We start from the raw sequence: 18,259 nt of genomic DNA, 5'->3' as shown, positions 1-18,259 counted from the left end.
AAGTAAGTTACATGTGCAGCAGTAGCCTACTCAGTACACAAACAATTTGGACCAGCACTCCAGATATTCTTGTCCTTTATGTTTCTCGTGTAAGGTCAGTCTATAACATATTAAGCAATGACAACAAGTGGTCTAATGACAGAATAATTGACGGGTACCATGATCTGTTGAAGTTACATCTGAAGCAACAAATTGTGTTAATATGCCCTGCGTATTTTGAGAGTTAGCAATTACAGAGTCTGTTTTGTGATAGCAAAGAGGTTATGCCAAATGAGCCTAGAACGGCCCACAACTGGTGGGGTTTTAATGCCGCGTTCAAAACAACTGGGAACTCTGAAAAATACGAGGTCCAATCATGATGTCAGTGATCTTCATGTCGGAAAATTGGCGCTCTAGAAAGAGGCCCGAGTTGCCGAGATGGAATTCCGAGTTGGATGACTGTTCAAATCGATTTTTCCCAGTCGGAGTTCGTTTTTTTCCAAGTTCCCAGTTGTTTTGAACGCACTGAAGTCAGAAGTCGGAGATTCCCGAGTTCCCAGTTACAAGTTCCCAGTTTTTTTGAATGCAGCATAAGCATGTGATAGTGCCTGTGAACTTAATGTCACATTGGACCGTTATAGGCATAGACATGCAACATAAAGTCAGTAGTAGTAATTGCATTACTTTAAATCTTAAAATGATGGATTCCTTAAGCCAGTATGAAAGAGAATTAGAGGATACACTACATCCAATTCAGAAATACCTGGCATTACAGTATATGGCAATGCATGGGGTTGTGTAACAACCTTGTAACAACCGTTGAGCATCTGATCTTATGGTTGATTGTGGAGGAAAGGGGTTGAGTGTGTTAGAGTATGTGCGTGTGTGTGTGTGTTTATCCCACAACTGTTGCAAGGGGGTAAGGATGTTAGGGTGAATATAGGATGAACCACAATAATTGTTTGCTAAAATAATAATTGATTGACAAAAATGTAATGTAATACAATGGCAATCCGGGTTATAGGTAACAATCCTACGCATGAACTGCCAACATTATTACGCATATTAATTGATAATGATGGAAATTAAGATATGCAAGATATTTGAATAGATATATATATTTTTAAATAGCTACAGTGGGGGAAAAAAGTATTTAGTCAGCCACCAATTGTGCAAGTTCTCCCACTTAAAAAGATGAGAGAGGCCTGTAATTTTCATCATAGGTACACGTCAACTATGACAGACAAAATGAGAAGAAAAAAATCCAGAAAATCACATTGTAGGATTTTTAATGAATTTATTTGCAAATTATGGTGGAAAATAAGTATTTGGTCAATAACAAAAGTTTCTCAATACTTTGTTATATACCCTTTGTTGGCAATGACACAGGTCAAACGTTTTCTGTAAGTCTTCACAAGGTTTTCACACACTGTTGCTGGTATTTTGGCCCATTCCTCCATGCAGATCTCCTCTAGAGCAGTGATGTTTTGGGGCTGTCGCTGGGCAACACGGACTTTCAACTCCCTCCAAATATTTTCTATGGGGTTGAGATCTGGAGACTGGCTAGGCCACTCCAGGACCTTGAAATGCTTCTTACGAAGCCACTCATTCGTTGCCCGGGCGGTGTGTTTGGGATCATTGTCATGCTGAAAGACCCAGCCACGTTTCATCTTCAATGCCCTTGCTGATGGAAGGAGGTTTTCACTCAAAATCTCACGATACATGGCCCCATTCATTCTTTCCTTTACACGGATCAGTCGTCCTGGTCCCTTTGCAGAAAAACAGCCCCAAAGCATGATGTTTCCACCCCCATGCTTCACAGTAGGTATGGTGTTATTTGGATGCAACTCAGCATTCTTTGTCCTCCAAACACGACGAGTTGAGTTTTTACCAAAAAGTTCTATTTTGGTTTCATCTGACCATATGACATTCTCCCAATCCTCTTCTGGATCATCCAAATGCACTCTAGCAAACTTCAGACGGGCCTGGACATGTACTGGCTTAAGCAAGGGGACACGTCTGGCACTGCAGGATTTGAGTCCCTGGCGGCGTAGTGCGTTACTGATGGTAGGCTTTGTTACTTTGGTCCCAGCTCTCTGCAGGTCATTCACTAGGTCCCCCGCGTGTGGTTCTGGGATTTTTGCTCACCGTTCTTGTGATCATTTTGACCCCACGGGGTGAGATCTTGCGTGGAGCCCCAGATCGAGGGAGATTATCAGTGGTCTTGTATGTCTTCCATTTCCTAATAATTGCTCCCACAGTTGATTTCTTCAAACCAAGCTGCTTACCTATTGCAGATTCAGTCTTCCCAGCCTGGTGCAGGTCTACAATTTTGTTTCTGGTGTCCTTTGACAGCTCTTTGGTCTTGGCCATAGTGGAGTTTGGAGTGTGACTGTTTGAGGTTGTGGACAGGTGTCTTTTATACTGATAACAAGTTCAAACAGGTGCCATTAATACAGGTAACGAGTGGAGGACAGAGGAGCCTCTTAAAGAAGAAGTTACAGGTCTGTGAGAGCCAGAAATCTTGCTTGTTTGTAGGTGACCAAATACTTATTTTCCACCATAATTTGCAAATAAATTCATTAAAAATCCTACAATGTGATTTTCTGGATTTTTTTTCTCAATTTGTCTGTCATAGTTGACGTGTACCTATGATGAAAATTACAGGCCTCTCTCATCTTTTTAAGTGGGAGAACTTGCACAATTGGTGGCTGACTAAATACTTTTTTTCCCAACTGTATATATATATTGAGGTGAGAGCATTGGAAATGCTTTTGGCAGTTGACCTGCTTCTGTTTTGTGGGTGGCACTGTGTGCTGTTTTTGATGGATGGGTCCTGGCCTCTCGGGGGCCTAGGGTTCCAGGGTGACAGGGGTGGTATGCCGATCACTGGGATGACGGCCCAACTTGGGAGGTGGAGGGGCTTCAGCGGGGGGAATAGTGGAGAACAATTGGAAGGTTACTGTCACGATCGTTTACGAACGAGAAGGACCAAGGCGCAGCGTGATATGCATTCATATTTATTAACGACTAAACACACGACAAAACAACAAACGAAACGTGAAGTCCAAGGTAGCATACAAACAACATACCTTACACGGAACAAGATCCCACAACTAACTCGTGCCAAAAGGCTGCCTAAGTATGGCCCCCAATCAGAGACAACGAGCGACAGCTGCCTCTGATTGGGAACCACACAGGCCAACATAGATCTAGACATACTAGAATCTAACATAGACAAACCCAACACAGAAAATACACACCCTGACTCAACAAATACAAGTCCCTTGAGTCAGGGCGTGACAGTACCCCCCCCAAAGGTGCGGACTCCGACCGCGCCACATAAACCTAACAGGGTAGGGGCCGGGTGGGCATTCCGCCTCGGAGGCGGATCCGGCTCCGGGTGTGACCACCACTTACTCTCCACCTCCCCGTTGCGCCCCTGGTCTGGTCTGGACCTTGGCGCGCTGCTTCCTCTCTCCTTCCTCCCACGAAGTACCACGCCCTGTCTGGACCCTGGTGTGGGAGACCCCGAACCTGGAGAGGGGCTGACGTCTGGGTCTGGACTGGAACCGCTGACTGGAGCTGGACCCAACGACGGTGGATCGAACTGCTCTGGCTCCGGTGTGGAGCCGCTGACCGGAACTGGATCAGGCACCGGTGGAGCGGACTGCTCTGGCTCCGGAGTGGAGCCGCTGACCGGAGCTGGACTGGACCCCGGTGGAGCGGATTGCTCTGGCTCCGGAGTGGAGCAGCTGACCGGAGCTGGACTGGACCCCGGTGGAGCGGATTGCTCTGGCCTCGAGTGGAGCAGCTGACCGGTGCCGGACCAGGCACCGGTGGAACAGGCACGGGCCGTGCCGGACTGGACACACGCACCACTGGCTTGGCGCGGGGAGCAGGAACGGGCCGGACTGGGCTGACGACGCGCACTCCCTGGCTCGGTGCGGGGGAGCAGACGGGCCGGACTGGGCTGACGACGCCGCACCACTGGCTTGGTGCGGGAGCAGGAACGGGCCGTACCGGACTGGCGACGCGCACCACTGGCCTGGTGTGGGGAGCAGGAACAGGCCGGGCTGGCGACGCGCACCACTGGCTTGGTGCGAGGGACAGGAACAGGTCGGACCGGGCTGGCGACGCGCACCACTGGCTTGGTGCGAGGGACAGGAACAGGCCGGACCGGGCTGGCGATGCGCACCACTGGCTTGATGCGAGGAGCAGGAACGGGCCGAACCATACTGGGAACACCCACCACTGGCTTAGTGCAGGAATCAGGAACGGGCCGGGCCGGACCGGACTGGCCACACGCACCACTCGATTGGTGCGAGGAGCGGGACTGGGTTCCTTCATTAACCCCCGCTCCTTCTGCTGCCTAACCAGCTCCTCTCGCCGTGCCTCTACACTTTCCTTCTGCTCCCTCTGAACCAATGACCCCCTTAATCTGGCGGCCTCCTCTGCTAAACGGCTGAACCGCTCTATCGCGGCCTCCTGCTGCCTCGTCGTCCACGGCGTGAGCCCCCCCTAAAAAAATGTTGGGCTTGTCTCTCCCCTGTGATCATGGCCTCCATCCCTCTTGCCAGGCTCTCGCTCATCTCCTCCCAAGTCCATCCTCTCTCCTCGTCACGCTGCTTGATCCAGGATTGGTGGGATCTTCTGTCACGATCGTTTACGAACGAGAAGGACCAAGGCGCAGCGTGATATGCATTCATATTTATTAACGACTAAACACACGACAAAACAACAAACGAAACGTGAAGTCCAATGTAGCATACAAACAACATACCTTACACGGAACAAGATCCCACAACTAACTCGTGCCAAAATGCTGCCTAAGTATGGTCCCCAATCAGAGACAACGAGCGACAGCTGCCTCTGATTGGGAACCACACAGGCCAACATAGATCTAGACATACTAGAATCTAACATAGACAAACCCAACACAGAAAATACTCACCCTGACTCAACAAATACAAGTCCCTTGAGTCAGGGCGTGACAGTTACTTAGTAGCAATGCAAATATCATGGTACAGCTATATGGACACTCAATCACTATGGTATTTTTTATTGGTAAATTTACAAACATATATAATGATAAATAGATTTGAAACTTGTATCTCATTATGGTATGTGGTGAAATAAGTATAGCCAGTTATAATTGTAATGGCTTAGCAGATAATAACAAAAGAAGAACAATATTTACATGGCTCAAAGAGAAGGAATCTATTTTTTACAGGAAACTCATTCAACAATTCTAGATGAAATTGCGTAAATATACTTCTCCCATGGGCAAAGAAACTCAAAAAGGGTGATGATATTAATTAACAGTAATTTCGATCCAAATGTGCAAATTGTCCAAACAGATCTGCAAGGTAGATGGATTATTTAAAATATGTTATTGGACCATAAACAGATATGGCTCATTAACCTTTACGGACCAAATAATGATGATCCACACTTCTTTGACAATATATATAATACATTATCAACCCTGCAAGCAATACAAGACTCTATTATTATGGTGGGAGATTATAATACTTTTTTAAATAGCTCAATAGACCGTAAAGGAAATCACACTACAAACTATCACCCTCATGCTCTTAAGGAAATCGTGAATGTCATGGATACATTAGAACTAGTAGATATATGGAGGCTTAAATATCCTTCTAGTGAGATATACATGGCGGAGACTCAATCAAGCTAGTCGTCTTGCCTTCTTTCTTATGTCATTCTCGTTGGCACCAAAAGTTTAAAAAGTGTTGATAGGGGACAGAATGCGGTCGGACCATCATATAATTTACATTACATTACATTTACGTCATTTAGCAGACGCTCTTATCCAGAGCGACTTACAAATTGGTGCATTCACCTTATGATAGCCAGTGGGACAACCACTTTACAATTTATTTATTTTAAAAATTCTAATTTTTTTATTCTTAATTTTTCGAGTTTATTTATAATTTTCATTTGTTTTTTTATATAGCCTATGTATTTTTTTTGTATTTTTTGTATTATTTTTCAATAAATTATTATTTATCTTGTACCTTTTTTTTATTTTTTTCTGTCATAATGTTTATTTTATTTTTTATTTGGTATTCTTTTAAAATTATTTGTTCTATTATTATTATTTTTTATTATTATTTTTTGTGGGGGAGGGGGTGGGGGGTAGAATGATTACTTTTATACTATTCCAGGTATTCCTTAAAGAGGTAGGGTTTCAAGTGTCTCCCGAAGGTGGTCAGGTGACTCCGCTGTCCTGGCGTCGTGAGGGAGCTTGTTCCACCATTGGGGTGCCAGAGCAGCGAACAGTTTTGACTGGGCTGAGCGGGAACTGGGCTTCCGCAGAGGTAGGGGGACCAGCAGGCCAGAGGTGGAAGAATGCAATGCCCTCGTTTGGGTGTAGGGACTGATCAGAGCCTGAAGGTAAGGAGGTGCCATTCCCCTCACAGCTCCATAGGCAAGCACCATGGTCTTGTAGCAGATGCGAGCTTCAACTGGAAGCCAGTGGAGTGTGCGGAGGAGCGGGGTGACGTAAGAGAACTTGGGAAGGTTGAACACCAGACGGGCTGCAGCGTTCTGGATGAGTTGTAGGGGTTTAATGGCACAGGCAGGGAGCCCAGCCAACAGCGAGTTGCAGTAATCCAGACGGGAGATGACAAGTGCCTGGATTAGGACCTGTGCCACTTCCTGTGTAAGGTAGGATCGTACTCTGCGAATGCTGTAGAGCATGAACCTACAGGATCGGGTCACCGCTTTGATGTTAGCGGAGAACAACAGGGTGTTGTCCAGGGTCACGCCAAGGTTCTTTGTACTCTGGGAGGAGGACACAACGGAGTTGTCAACCATGATGGCGAGATCATGGAGCGGGCAGTCCTTCCCCGGGAGGAAGAGCAGCTCCGTCTTGCCGAGGTTCAGCTTGAGGTGGTGATCCGACATCCACACTGATGGGCATAATAATATTTTACTGAATTTCCACGTGGGCGAGAATATTGGAAATGTAATCAAAGCCTATTGGATGATAACTTGTTTTTAACTAAGACAGATTTTTCCGACATAACATAGGTACAGCAAATCCCTTTATTGTATGGGACACTTTTAAATGTGCCTTTAGAGGTACTCATATCGAAAACAAAAGCAATTTTGGTCAAAAGAGTCCATACTAACAAAGGAAATAGAAGGTCTAACAGAACAGATAGATAGCCCTTAAAAACTGTAACATAGAGGCTCAGAATAAATTAGAGGAAAAACAAAAAGAAATAGAGAAACGTATTCAAGAAAGATCAAGTGTAATATATTATAAAAAATAAAGCAAACTGGATGGAATATAGGGGAAAATGCAGCAAATTATTTTTTAATCTTCAACATAGAAATGCTACCAAAAATAATTTACTGAAACTGGTTACAAATTACGGAGTCACCCATGATTCACCAAATTATATTTTGAAGGAGGAAGCAAAGTACTTTAAGCATATGTTTTCATTTCAGTCGCCTCCATCTCCTCTAACTGAAACTAATTGTAGAGATTTTCTTTCTATTGATAATGTAAAATTAACAGCCATACAGAAAGACTCATGTGAAGGTGAAATTACAGAGGAGGAGCTTCTGGATGCAATTAAAGACTTTAAGTCCGGGAAAACTCCAGGATTGGATGGCATACCAGTCGAGGTATACCAAACCTTTTTTGATATACTCAGAGGACCGTTATTAGCATGTTTTAACCACTCCTATGTAAATGGTAGATTATCAGACACTCAAGAAGAAGGTCTGATTTCATTATTACTGAAACAGGATACAAGTGGAAAATATAAAGATCCAGTCCATTAAAAAAATTGGAGGCCCCTTACACTTCAGTGTTGTGATGCAAAAATTCTAGCAAAATGTATAAAGCATAGAATAAAAAATGTATTGTTGGACATTATTCATTCTAATCAAACAGGTTTTTACATGGACGATACATTGGAAATAATATAAGGCAAGTACTGGAAACAATAGAACACTATGAAAAATCTGGGAAACCAGGTCTGCTATTCATAGCAGACTTTGAAAAGGCTTTTGATAAAGTACGACTGGGGTTTATATATAAATGCCTGGAGCATTTCAATTTTGGAGAATCTCTTATAAAATGGGTTAAAATCATGTATAGTAACCCTAGGTGTAAAATAGTAAATAATGGCTATTTCTCCAAAAGTTTTAAACTGTCAAGAGGAGTGAAACAAGGTTGTCCACTATCGGCATATCTATTTATTATGGCCATCGAGATGTTAGCTATTAAAATCAGATCCAACAATAATATCAAGGGATTAGAAATCCAGGGCTTAAAAACAAAGGTGTCATTGTACGCTGATGATTCATGTTTTCTTTTAAATCCACAACTTGAATCCCTCCACAGCCTCATAGAGGATCTAGATACATTTTTTAACCTCTCTGGATTACAACCAAATTATGATAAATGTACTATATTACGCATTGGATCACTAAAAAATGTTACATTACCATGTAGTTTACCAATAAAATGGTTGGATGGTGATGTGGATATACTCGGAATACATATCCCAAATGAAATAAATGATCTCACTCCAATAAATGTTAATAGAAAGTTAGCAAAAATAGATAAGATCTTGCGACCATGGAAAGGTAAATACAGTACCTGTCTATTTGTGGAAAAATCACCCTGATTAACTCTTTAGTAGTATCCCAGTTTACCTATTTGCTTATTTGCCTACACCTAGCGAACATTTTTGTAAATTATATGAGAAAAAAATATTCCATATTTGGAACGGCAAGCAAGACAAAATTAAACAGGCCTATTTATATAATTAATATGAATTCAGAGGACATAAATTATTAAATATTAAAGCATTAGACCTATCACTAAAAGCTTCAGTCATACAAAAGTTATACTTAAATCCGAACTGGTTCTCTAGCAAATTAGTAAGATTGTCTCACCCAATGTTCAAGAAAGGCCTTTTTCCCTTTATTCAGATTACAACCTCTCACTTTCAGTTATTTGAAAAGGAAATAATCTCCCAAATATCACTAGAGTTGTCCGGGTTTGGCCAGTGTAGGCCGTCATTGTAAATAAGAATTTGTTCTTAACTGACTTGCCTAGTTAAATAAAGCAACAAAAAAAAAAATATATATATATATGTATATATATTTGCGTGAAGAAAAACATATGGGGGATTGGAAGTGATGTAGACAATTACACTGATGGAAGTTACAATCTATCTGCAATATTAAAGCTGATCTACCCCCTAAAAAAAAAAAAAAAAAAAAGAATGAATGGGGTTGTGGTGGATGTGACATTAAACTATGAATTTTCTCATCGGTACCCCCATTTTAGAAAACAGTTAGACGGTAATAGTTGTGGTGTTTATGTGTGCTTGTTCTCTAACTTTAGTCTTATTAAAGTGCAATGTGAATACTCTTTGTCACAATGGCAAGCGAGACTATGTTTTACATTAGTTATCGGAGGGGAAATTACTTAGTTGAAAGAAGTTAAGGTTTTAAGCTTGAAGAATACAGCAGACTGTCTCCTGTAATGCATTTTAAACTGTACAGAAAAGGCCTTTGCTGACTTTGGTAGATAATCATCACAATATAACTTGTAAATAATCTTCTCTCTGTTATTGTAATAGGCCTATGCCTACCTGGGCGGCAGGTAGCCTAGCGGTTAAGAGTGTTGGGGCAGTAACCGAAAGGTTGCTGGTTTGAATCCCTTCGCTGACTAGGTGAAAAATCTGTTGATGTGCCCTTGAGCAAGGCACTTAAGCCTAATTGCTCCTGTAAGTCCCTATGGATAAGAGCATCTGCTAAATGACTCAAATGCCTTCACTGTATACTGCTAACCTGTTAGGTATTACTTCTAAATAATTGTCTTTATTGCCATTCTGAAAGCATTACATTATCATTTTGACTAAAATGTTTGCCTTATGTGTTTGAGTGTGTATAATGCTGCTGGGTATTTAGACCTCAGTCTCCCATGAAATAACACCATACTGTATATAGATTCTACAGACCCTACTGAGTAATCCCAACCCCACTTTGACATTGGCACATAGAACAGTTTTTTCTCTATAAACCAATATGTAATGCATATACAGTGATTTGTATTGTGGACAATAGAATGGGTGTAGTAAAAGGCCAGCAACACTATTATTCAGTGCCCCATGAAATGACACCATACAGTATATAGATTCTACAGACACTACTGAGTACTCCCAACCCCACTTTTAAGTCAACACATAGAGTAATTATTTCTCTATAAGCCTATATGTAATTTATAGGCCTACAGTGTATTGCATTGGGACCACTGGAATGGGTGGAGTAAAATGTGCTGCTGGGTATGTAGACCTCAGTCTGCCAAGAAATAACACCATACACTCAGTGGCCAGTTTGTTTATTAGGTACACCACCCGTTCACGGAAATGGTTCACTCCTACAGACAGTGAGTCACTTGGCCTTGGCTTGCTCGATGCCCATCGAGGCATTCAGTTACTGTTCGATTGAATGTTGGAATGGGCAAAACGAGTGACCTAAGCAACTTTAAGCGTGGTATGATCATCGGTGCCAGGCGCGCCAGTTCCAGTATCTTAGAAATTGATGGCATCCTGGGCTTTTCATTCACGACAGTGTCTAGAGTTTACCGAGAGTGGTGCAACAAACAAAGAACATCCAGTCAGCGGTAGTCCTGTGGACGAAAACAACTCGTTGATGAGAGTTCGAAGGAGAATGGCAAGAATCGTGCAAGCTAACAGGCGGGCCACAAACAGACAAATAACGGCGCAGTGCAACAGTGGTGTGCAGAACCGCATCTCAGAATGCACAACTCATCGATCCTTGTCACGGATGGGCTATTGCAGCAGATGACCACACTGGGTTCCACTCCTATCAGCTAAAAACAAGAAGAAGCGGCTCCAGTGGGCACGCGATCACCAACACTGGACAATTGAGGAGTGGAAAAACATCGCCTGGTCCAACGAATCCCGGTTCCTGTTGCATCATGCTGATGGCAGAGTCAGGATTTGGCGTAAGCAGCATGAGTCCATGGCCCCATCCTGCCTGTTGCCAACGGTACAGGCTGGTGGCGGCGGTGTAATGGTGTGGGGAATGTTTTCCTGCCACACGTTAGGTCCCTTGATACCAATTGAACAACGTTTCCATGCCCTGAAGCATTCAGGCTGTTCTGGAGGTAAAGGGGGTCCGACCCGTTACTAGATGGGTGGGTACACCCATCTAGTACTCCCAGCCCACATTTACATCGACACATAGAGTAGTTTTTTCTCTATAAGCCAATATGTGATTCATATGCAGTGTATTGCATTGCAGTGGGTGGAGTAAGGATTCACCAGCATTCTTTATTACATTTACATTTACATTTTAGTCATTTAGCAGACGCTCTTATCCAGTTGCCCGTTGCCCAGCACAATAGACCAATTTAAGTTTTGTAGACTCTATTGAGTAATTCCAATTACATATATTTTATTAAAAGTGTATTTCTTTTCATTTAGCCTATACATTGGCCGTGTTCGAGAGGATCAAAACCGTAATGTATCATGGGTAAATTGTGACTACTGACTGATCTACAAATAATAATGAGTCGTTATTTATGATGGAAGGTGATTTGTAGATCAGTCAGTAGGCAGTTGCCTGCACTGTCAGCTGCAATGTCGAACAAGCCCAATAGCTTTCAACATTCCAGTATTGGTGTAAACTTTCTAAAGAAATGCTGGTATAAATAATACAATATTAAAAATAAAAGTACGTAAAATTATCCTTTTTTTAAAAGGTGGTTGCAATGCTGTGAAAACAGTTGTACTGCACTAGAGTGCAAAAACAAAATCGATATTTCAAAAGTTTAGCATGTCTTTGTAGGGGGACTCTTATTTTGAAGAAAAATAATCCGGATCGTGCTGCCAACATAATATCCTGCTGCCAGGAGAACGGTAATTGGAAAGCCCACTAGCTATCCAGCCCGCGAGTGAGGTCAGAGATCCGCTTGAAAGGTGGAGCCTATATAGGCTGCGGTTAGACAGGCAGTCCAATTCTCCTGATATTTTGTGAAAAGATCTGATGCGATTGGTCAAAAGTGCAGGGGTATTCAACCGGGGGTCCAGCAACAACAGAATAAACACATTTTGAATGACATACCTACAGTAGAAAATATGAGAATATTTTATTTCTAATGATGCCAAGTTTATTTCTCAACTCTAATATTAAGAAAATTACACTCATTGAAGCCAATTACACTCACTGGAGTATCTGACATAGGCTTTGAAAAAGCACCCGTGAATAGGCTACCAGTGTTGCAAGTGCTGCTGGCTGCTGGTAAACTTTCTTAACCTGGACATAATTTTTTGCCAATACATGGCTAACCTTTGTTTAACCAGCTAAACAGCCGCTCTTAGCGAAAATGTGTTTAGAGTTACATTTCTAGCTAATAGGCAAAGTTATAGTTTACACTTCCTCTTCCAATTATAATGTGGGGAGGTCAAAATAATGAAAAACTACCAAATATATTCATTTTAAAATATGTTGATTACTTCTCCTTGCCATTATCATTCACCTAATGATAAGACAAGACATTTGTTTTTAGCTAACATATGATGGGGGTCTCTGGCTGCCGCTTTGCCTGAGAGGGGTTCACTGAGGGGGTCCCTTGGCAAGAAAAGGTTGAAGACCCCTGAATTAGTGAGAAAAAAAAGATCAGTTGGGCTACCTGTGTAAACGCTGCCATAAACAAAGAGGCATGTGATGCTAAGGTTACACCCAGGGCCCACACGTTTAGGCATTTTTACATTGAATTAAAAAATGCTTGAATAAATGGATTTATAGCCTATATTTTATTTTGTTATGTTTGCACATTGAAAAAAAGTCACTCATAATTTGTTTTGAGTCACTTATCATTTGTCCATCATTTGCTCACTCACACATAATATGCACATACATTTATACTGACTCTACACACCCGCACACTCACTCACATGCAAGCTGCTGCTACTCTGTTTATCTTATATCCTGTTGCCTAGTGACCTTACCCCTATACATATCTACCTCCATCACTCCAGTATTCCTGCACATGTAAATATGGTATTGGAACTTACTTTTTCAATATTTGCTGTATATAGTATGCTTACTTATTGTGTATTTCATATTTCATATTCTTATTTCTCTTGTTTTTTTTTCTAGTAATACATTGTTATTGATTATTGCATTGTTGGGCTTTGAGTTTGCAAGAAAGGCATTTCACTGTACTTGTGCATGTGACATTAAAACTTGAAACTTGACTGCAATTTTTTGTTACAAATATCACAGTCAGTTTTACTTGGGCCCTATTCATATGTTTTTCCCCACTAATTGGTCTTTACTGTTTCAGAGCTGATCTGATTGGTCAAAAGATCAATTAGTGAGAAGAAAAAGATCAGAATTGGGCTGCCTGTGTAAAGGCAGACTCTGATTCCATGTGTTTTTTAAGATGTGAGCTCCCTCTAGTGATGCATTATTTGTTCGTTTTGTCCAGCGCCATTCGCGTATCGTAATACCTTCGCTAGCTGGTTCTTTGGCTCTAGCGAGACACCGTAGGTCCAAGCCCTGTGCGCTTTCATTTTGGTTTAGCTACTAGCTAAGTGATTCCAAATAGCTTCATAATCTTGACTGGAGTTATTTTTAGCTGGCGATTAAAGTGTTGTTGGAGGGTATTCGCTGTGTTCCTGTACCTAGAAAGTGTGTAAATCCACTGAACAGAGGCGGACCTAGTTAGGTCTGGATTAGCCGCTCCTCGAGACCGCTGGCTGCTCAGTTCTTAAAAGGAATATCTTTACACGTTGGGTGTCATTAGCAAGTTAGCCCGCTAAATTACCTAGCGAACACATCATCGCTAGGTTTTTACAACATGTCATATCGGAGGACAATCAAACTTGTGTGTGGGTTCGCTGGCGGATCAGCGGTGCTTGTTGCCGCAGCGGAATCCCGTGGTTATTTCGGTGACACGCAAGGAGAGCGAGCAGGTCAGTGGAGTCGGTTCAATATTCTCCAAGCTGCACAGCCAGCGACATGGTCAGCGGGAAACCACACTGTTGCATCTACTCGACATGCCTGGGACTTCAACTGGGATAAGTATGACTCCTTTATTAGCTAAGTCTGATGCAGACTACTGTAAAACATAAAGGGTGTCTGATGGGATGTGGGTCAAATCAAGTAGTTTAGTCTACACTGAGTGTGATTGATATTTGCAGCCAGCAACATGTTGACAGCCTGACAGGTGGCTTGTCAGGGCTCTGGGCAGGTAGGTCATCAAGAGAAATAAACCACCACACAAATCACTGATTTGATCCCTCTGTACTGTACTAGGCGGGACTCGTCCACACTGTTGACAAATGGAAAGAAGAAGGAGAACACCAGTGAAGACCCAAGCTCGGAGCAGGAGAATGGCAAACCCAAAGCCACACGCAACATCCTCCTCATCAGGCACTCCCAGTACAACCTGAGTGGGAATGGAGACCATGAGAGAATCCTCACCCCTTTAGGTTCTGTACCCTGTGCTGCTGTGTATTCATGTTGCTAAAAGCATGAAACATAGACCTAGTTCTCCACTCTGCTCTACAGCTCAACAGTTGCGTTTTAGTGAATAAGAAGAGCATATTCAGCAGCACTCTTTAGAGGTGGTGAAAGTGGTATACGAGTACAATCTGGTAATTTATGGGACAATGTGTTGGTGTTCTGCAGGTCGGGAGCAGGCTGAGCTTACTGGCCAGCGGTTGGCTGCCCTGGGGCTGAAGTATGACATCATGGTCTACTCCACTATGGCCAGGGCCACCGAGACGGCCAACATCATCAGCAAGTACCTCCCAGGTCAGAACCCTAGACCGGCAGACTTTACAGCTGAGGCGTATGCCAGAGTCTATTCAATATTCAGACACACGCTTGTTACCACGGGACTAACCAGTACTGTGCATCAGGGGTGACCAAATCTCCTTCTGGAGAGCTACCATCCTGAAGGATTTCCCAGCCTCAATCTAACACTCGTGGTTCAACTTTAGAATCACGTTTTGACTTCAGAAAATGGATTGGTTGAATCAATAGACCATGGGGTTAAATCAGGTGTGTTTGTGTAGAGCTGGAGCAAAAGCCTGCACACCCAGTAGCTATTCAGGAGGAGGGCTGGCTACCTCTGCTGCTATTCATGGTGCAGATATTTACAGTTCCTTCAGAAAGTATTCACACCCCTTGACTTTTTCCACATTTTGTTGTGTTGCGGCCTGAATTTAAAATGGATTCAATTGAGATTTTGTGTCACTGACCTACACACAATACCCCATAATGCCAAAGTGGAATTATGTTTTTTTACATTTTTACAAATTAATAAAAAATAAAAAGCTGAAATGCCTTGAGTAAGTAAGTATTCAACCCCTTTGTTATGGCAAGCCTAAATAAGTTCACGAGTAAAAATGTGCTTAACAATGCACATAAGTTGCATGGACTCACTCTGTGTGCAATAATAGTGAATGACTACCTCATCACTGTACCCAACATATACAGTTATCTGTAAGGTCCCTCAGTCAAGCTTTTAAATGTATGTAGTTCTGTCCTTGAGCCATTCTTGTCTATTAATGTTCTGAATTATGTTGTTTCATGTTTGGTGTGGACCCCAGGAAGAGTAGCTGTGGCTTTCGCAACAGATAATGGGGATCCTAATAAAATACCAAAGCAGTGAATTTCAAACACAGATTCAACCACAAAGACCAGGGAGGTTTCCAATGCCTCGCAAAGAAGGGCACCTATTGGTAGATGGGTAAAAAAAAAAGCAGACATTGAATATCCCTTAGCGTGGTGAAGTTATTAATTATACTTTAGTCACAAGAAAGATACAGGCATCCTTCACTCAGTTGCCGGAGAGGAAGGAAACCGCTCAGGGATTTCACGATGAGGCCAATGGTGACTAAAAGAGTTACAGAGTTTAATGGCTGTGATAGGAGAAAACTGAAGATGGATCAATAATATTGTAGTTACGCCACAATATTAACTTAATTGACAGAGTGAAAAGAAGGAAGCCTGTACAGAATACAAATATTTTTCATATGTTTTTTTAACAGAAATTACAATTAAATCCATTTTAATCCCACTTTGTAACAGAACAAAATGTGGAAAAAGTCAAGGTGTGTGAATACTTCCTGAAAGCACTGTACATCACTTGATACCAAAGCTCTATCTCTGATAACAGCCTCAGAAGCTTCGATCTCAGATTTTCAGATGTAAAAGTTGTCATGAATAGATAATTATTTCACTACTCACCACTAACTAACTTTAATCTTCTGATTTGTTATTGTTATAGGGGTAGAGCTGGTGAGCTGTGATTTGCTTAGGGAAGGAGCACCCATCGAACCTGTGCCTCCTGTTAACCACTGGAAGCCTGATGCTGTGGTGAGAGACACGCCCATTCTCTGTCATATTACCTCCTGTTTAGTTTCCCTTTCACTTATTAGTTACTGCCGTCTGCATCATTCAATGCAATGTATTCCAATGAGAGGTCAGAGGTAATCTCAAACCCTCGTCTGACACGACCACTGTGGACCTCTACCGCTCTACAGCAGTACCACGAGGACGGGGCCCGGATCGAGGCTGCCTTCCGCCGCTACATCCACCGCGCTGACCCCAAGCAGAAGGAGGACAGCTACGAGATCATCGTCTGTCATGCCAATGTCATCCGCTATTTTGTGTGCAGGTGTGTTGGTCTCCCCAGGCAGGCTGAAGCTGGAGCAAAGCCTCATTCAACAAGATGATGCCAATCAACATGATGACTTTGTCCAGCAATTTCACTGTCTTGCTGATGTCTTTGCATTTCATGACTATAATGATGTGCTTTCCAACATCGCATGATGTGAATATTTGTTTTTAAAAATAGACCAGCTCTCATAGCGTATTTAGGTTGCTTTTACAGGCTCTCTCCCTCCCTCTGTGTGTCAGGGCTCTGCAGTTTCCTCCAGAGGGCTGGCTGAGGATGGGGCTGAACAACGGCAGCATCACCTGGCTCACCGTGCGCCCCAGCGGCAGAGTGGCACTGAGGACACTGGGAGACTCAGGGTTCATGCCCCCAGACAAACTCACACGGACCTGAGAAATGTTCCACCTACAGTATTCATTCGTTCTCTCTGAGAGCTTCAGATGTCATCGTAGGGTGAACTGAATGGCTCTTGATTTCTCTTTAAGTGTCTTGAAAGTTACTTTTGGTGTTCTTTTTGTAAATTCAACGTGCAATGATGTACTAACTTTTATGTGGTGTTTTGTGATCAACTCCCGTGCCATCGTTTGCCAACTGCAGTGTGAAAGGGGAGTATACAGTATGTTGTACCCTTCCTTCTCTGATTTTGTATTAAACTTAAGGGGAAGCAGGTTTCTCAATGACTGAACTGTTGCTGTAACCAATCACTTAACTCAGAAAGCTGATGTGATGACTGCCAGTGCCCACTCATTGCTTATTATGAATGTAAACGGTATAGTTGAGGGACTGAAGGATTTTAAAACCAAAAGCGTTCTACATTTGTATGGCTTATTTACTGTAATGCTGTAAATGCTTATCATGTTCAGTCCTTTTGTATTTGGATCAAGGCATCATCTGAGGTTTAGATAGTTGTTGTATTCAGTAGAAACATGCAATAAAGGAGACATGTAAATGTTTTGTGTTCCTCACTAGTACATCAAATAAGTACTCTTAGTCATAAAATAGGGTTAGCTCAAGCTGGGACAAAAGTAATGATATTGTCTCGAGACTTAACAGCAAATCCAATGCACCTTTGTGTTGGCACTACAAAGCTTGAAAATTACACAATGTAATATTTGTTAGTAATTTGTTAGAGGACAAGAGTGCCACCACCATTTCAGGCAGTAACAATGTTAGCAAATGCTCAAAGGACAACAATTCAAAGCTGATGAAACATATTTATTAGTCGGAAGCAAATGAGAAGATCTGGACATACAGAAGACGGGAAAATTCGCGATGAATCCTTTTTTAAAACAAAGCACAGAATGCCAAAGCACAATAAGCATGTTTAAGTATTTAGGTGCAATTTGCAGAACTCCACATTCATAAAACATTTGGAGACCAGAATGAAATCTGTCACCTGTGAGCACCAGTACGACAGACAATACAATCCTCTCCATGAAATAGTTTGTGCCTCTGATGATCAAGGTTTTAATTCACATTCAATATTACTCACGTCTCTCATGCTGACCCAGACTGACAATATAGTAAGGGTGATTTCTATTGAATTTGGGTTGACAGCTGTTG

The 18,259-nt window shown here is 42.4% G+C and overlaps 1 protein-coding gene across 2 annotated transcripts; it reads left to right on the top strand.

The window, feature by feature from the left end:
• Positions 1 to 13,492: 13,492 nt before the first annotated feature.
• Positions 13,493 to 17,650, top strand: pgam5 (PGAM family member 5, serine/threonine protein phosphatase, mitochondrial). 2 transcript variants are annotated; one of them, XM_041901309.2, is made up of 6 exons: positions 13,501 to 14,091; positions 14,326 to 14,501; positions 14,701 to 14,826; positions 16,307 to 16,395; positions 16,563 to 16,696; positions 16,939 to 17,650. In XM_041901309.2, exons 1-6 carry the CDS (start codon positions 13,868 to 13,870, stop codon positions 17,087 to 17,089), a joined length of 900 nt encoding a protein of 299 aa, XP_041757243.1. In that variant the 5' UTR covers positions 13,501 to 13,867; the 3' UTR covers positions 17,090 to 17,650. The 2 variants fall into 2 exon arrangements, with proteins under 2 accessions (XP_041757244.1, XP_041757243.1); XM_041901310.2 differs by lacking the exon at positions 16,563 to 16,696 and having other exon boundaries at positions 13,493 to 14,091.
• Positions 17,651 to 18,259: the final 609 nt, after the last annotated feature.

The sequence above is a fragment of the Coregonus clupeaformis genome, chromosome 16, assembly GCF_020615455.1.
Source record: "Coregonus clupeaformis isolate EN_2021a chromosome 16, ASM2061545v1, whole genome shotgun sequence".
Classification (NCBI taxonomy): Eukaryota; Metazoa; Chordata; class Actinopteri; order Salmoniformes; family Salmonidae; genus Coregonus; species Coregonus clupeaformis.
This window is presented reverse-complemented; position numbering and strand designations above follow the sequence as displayed.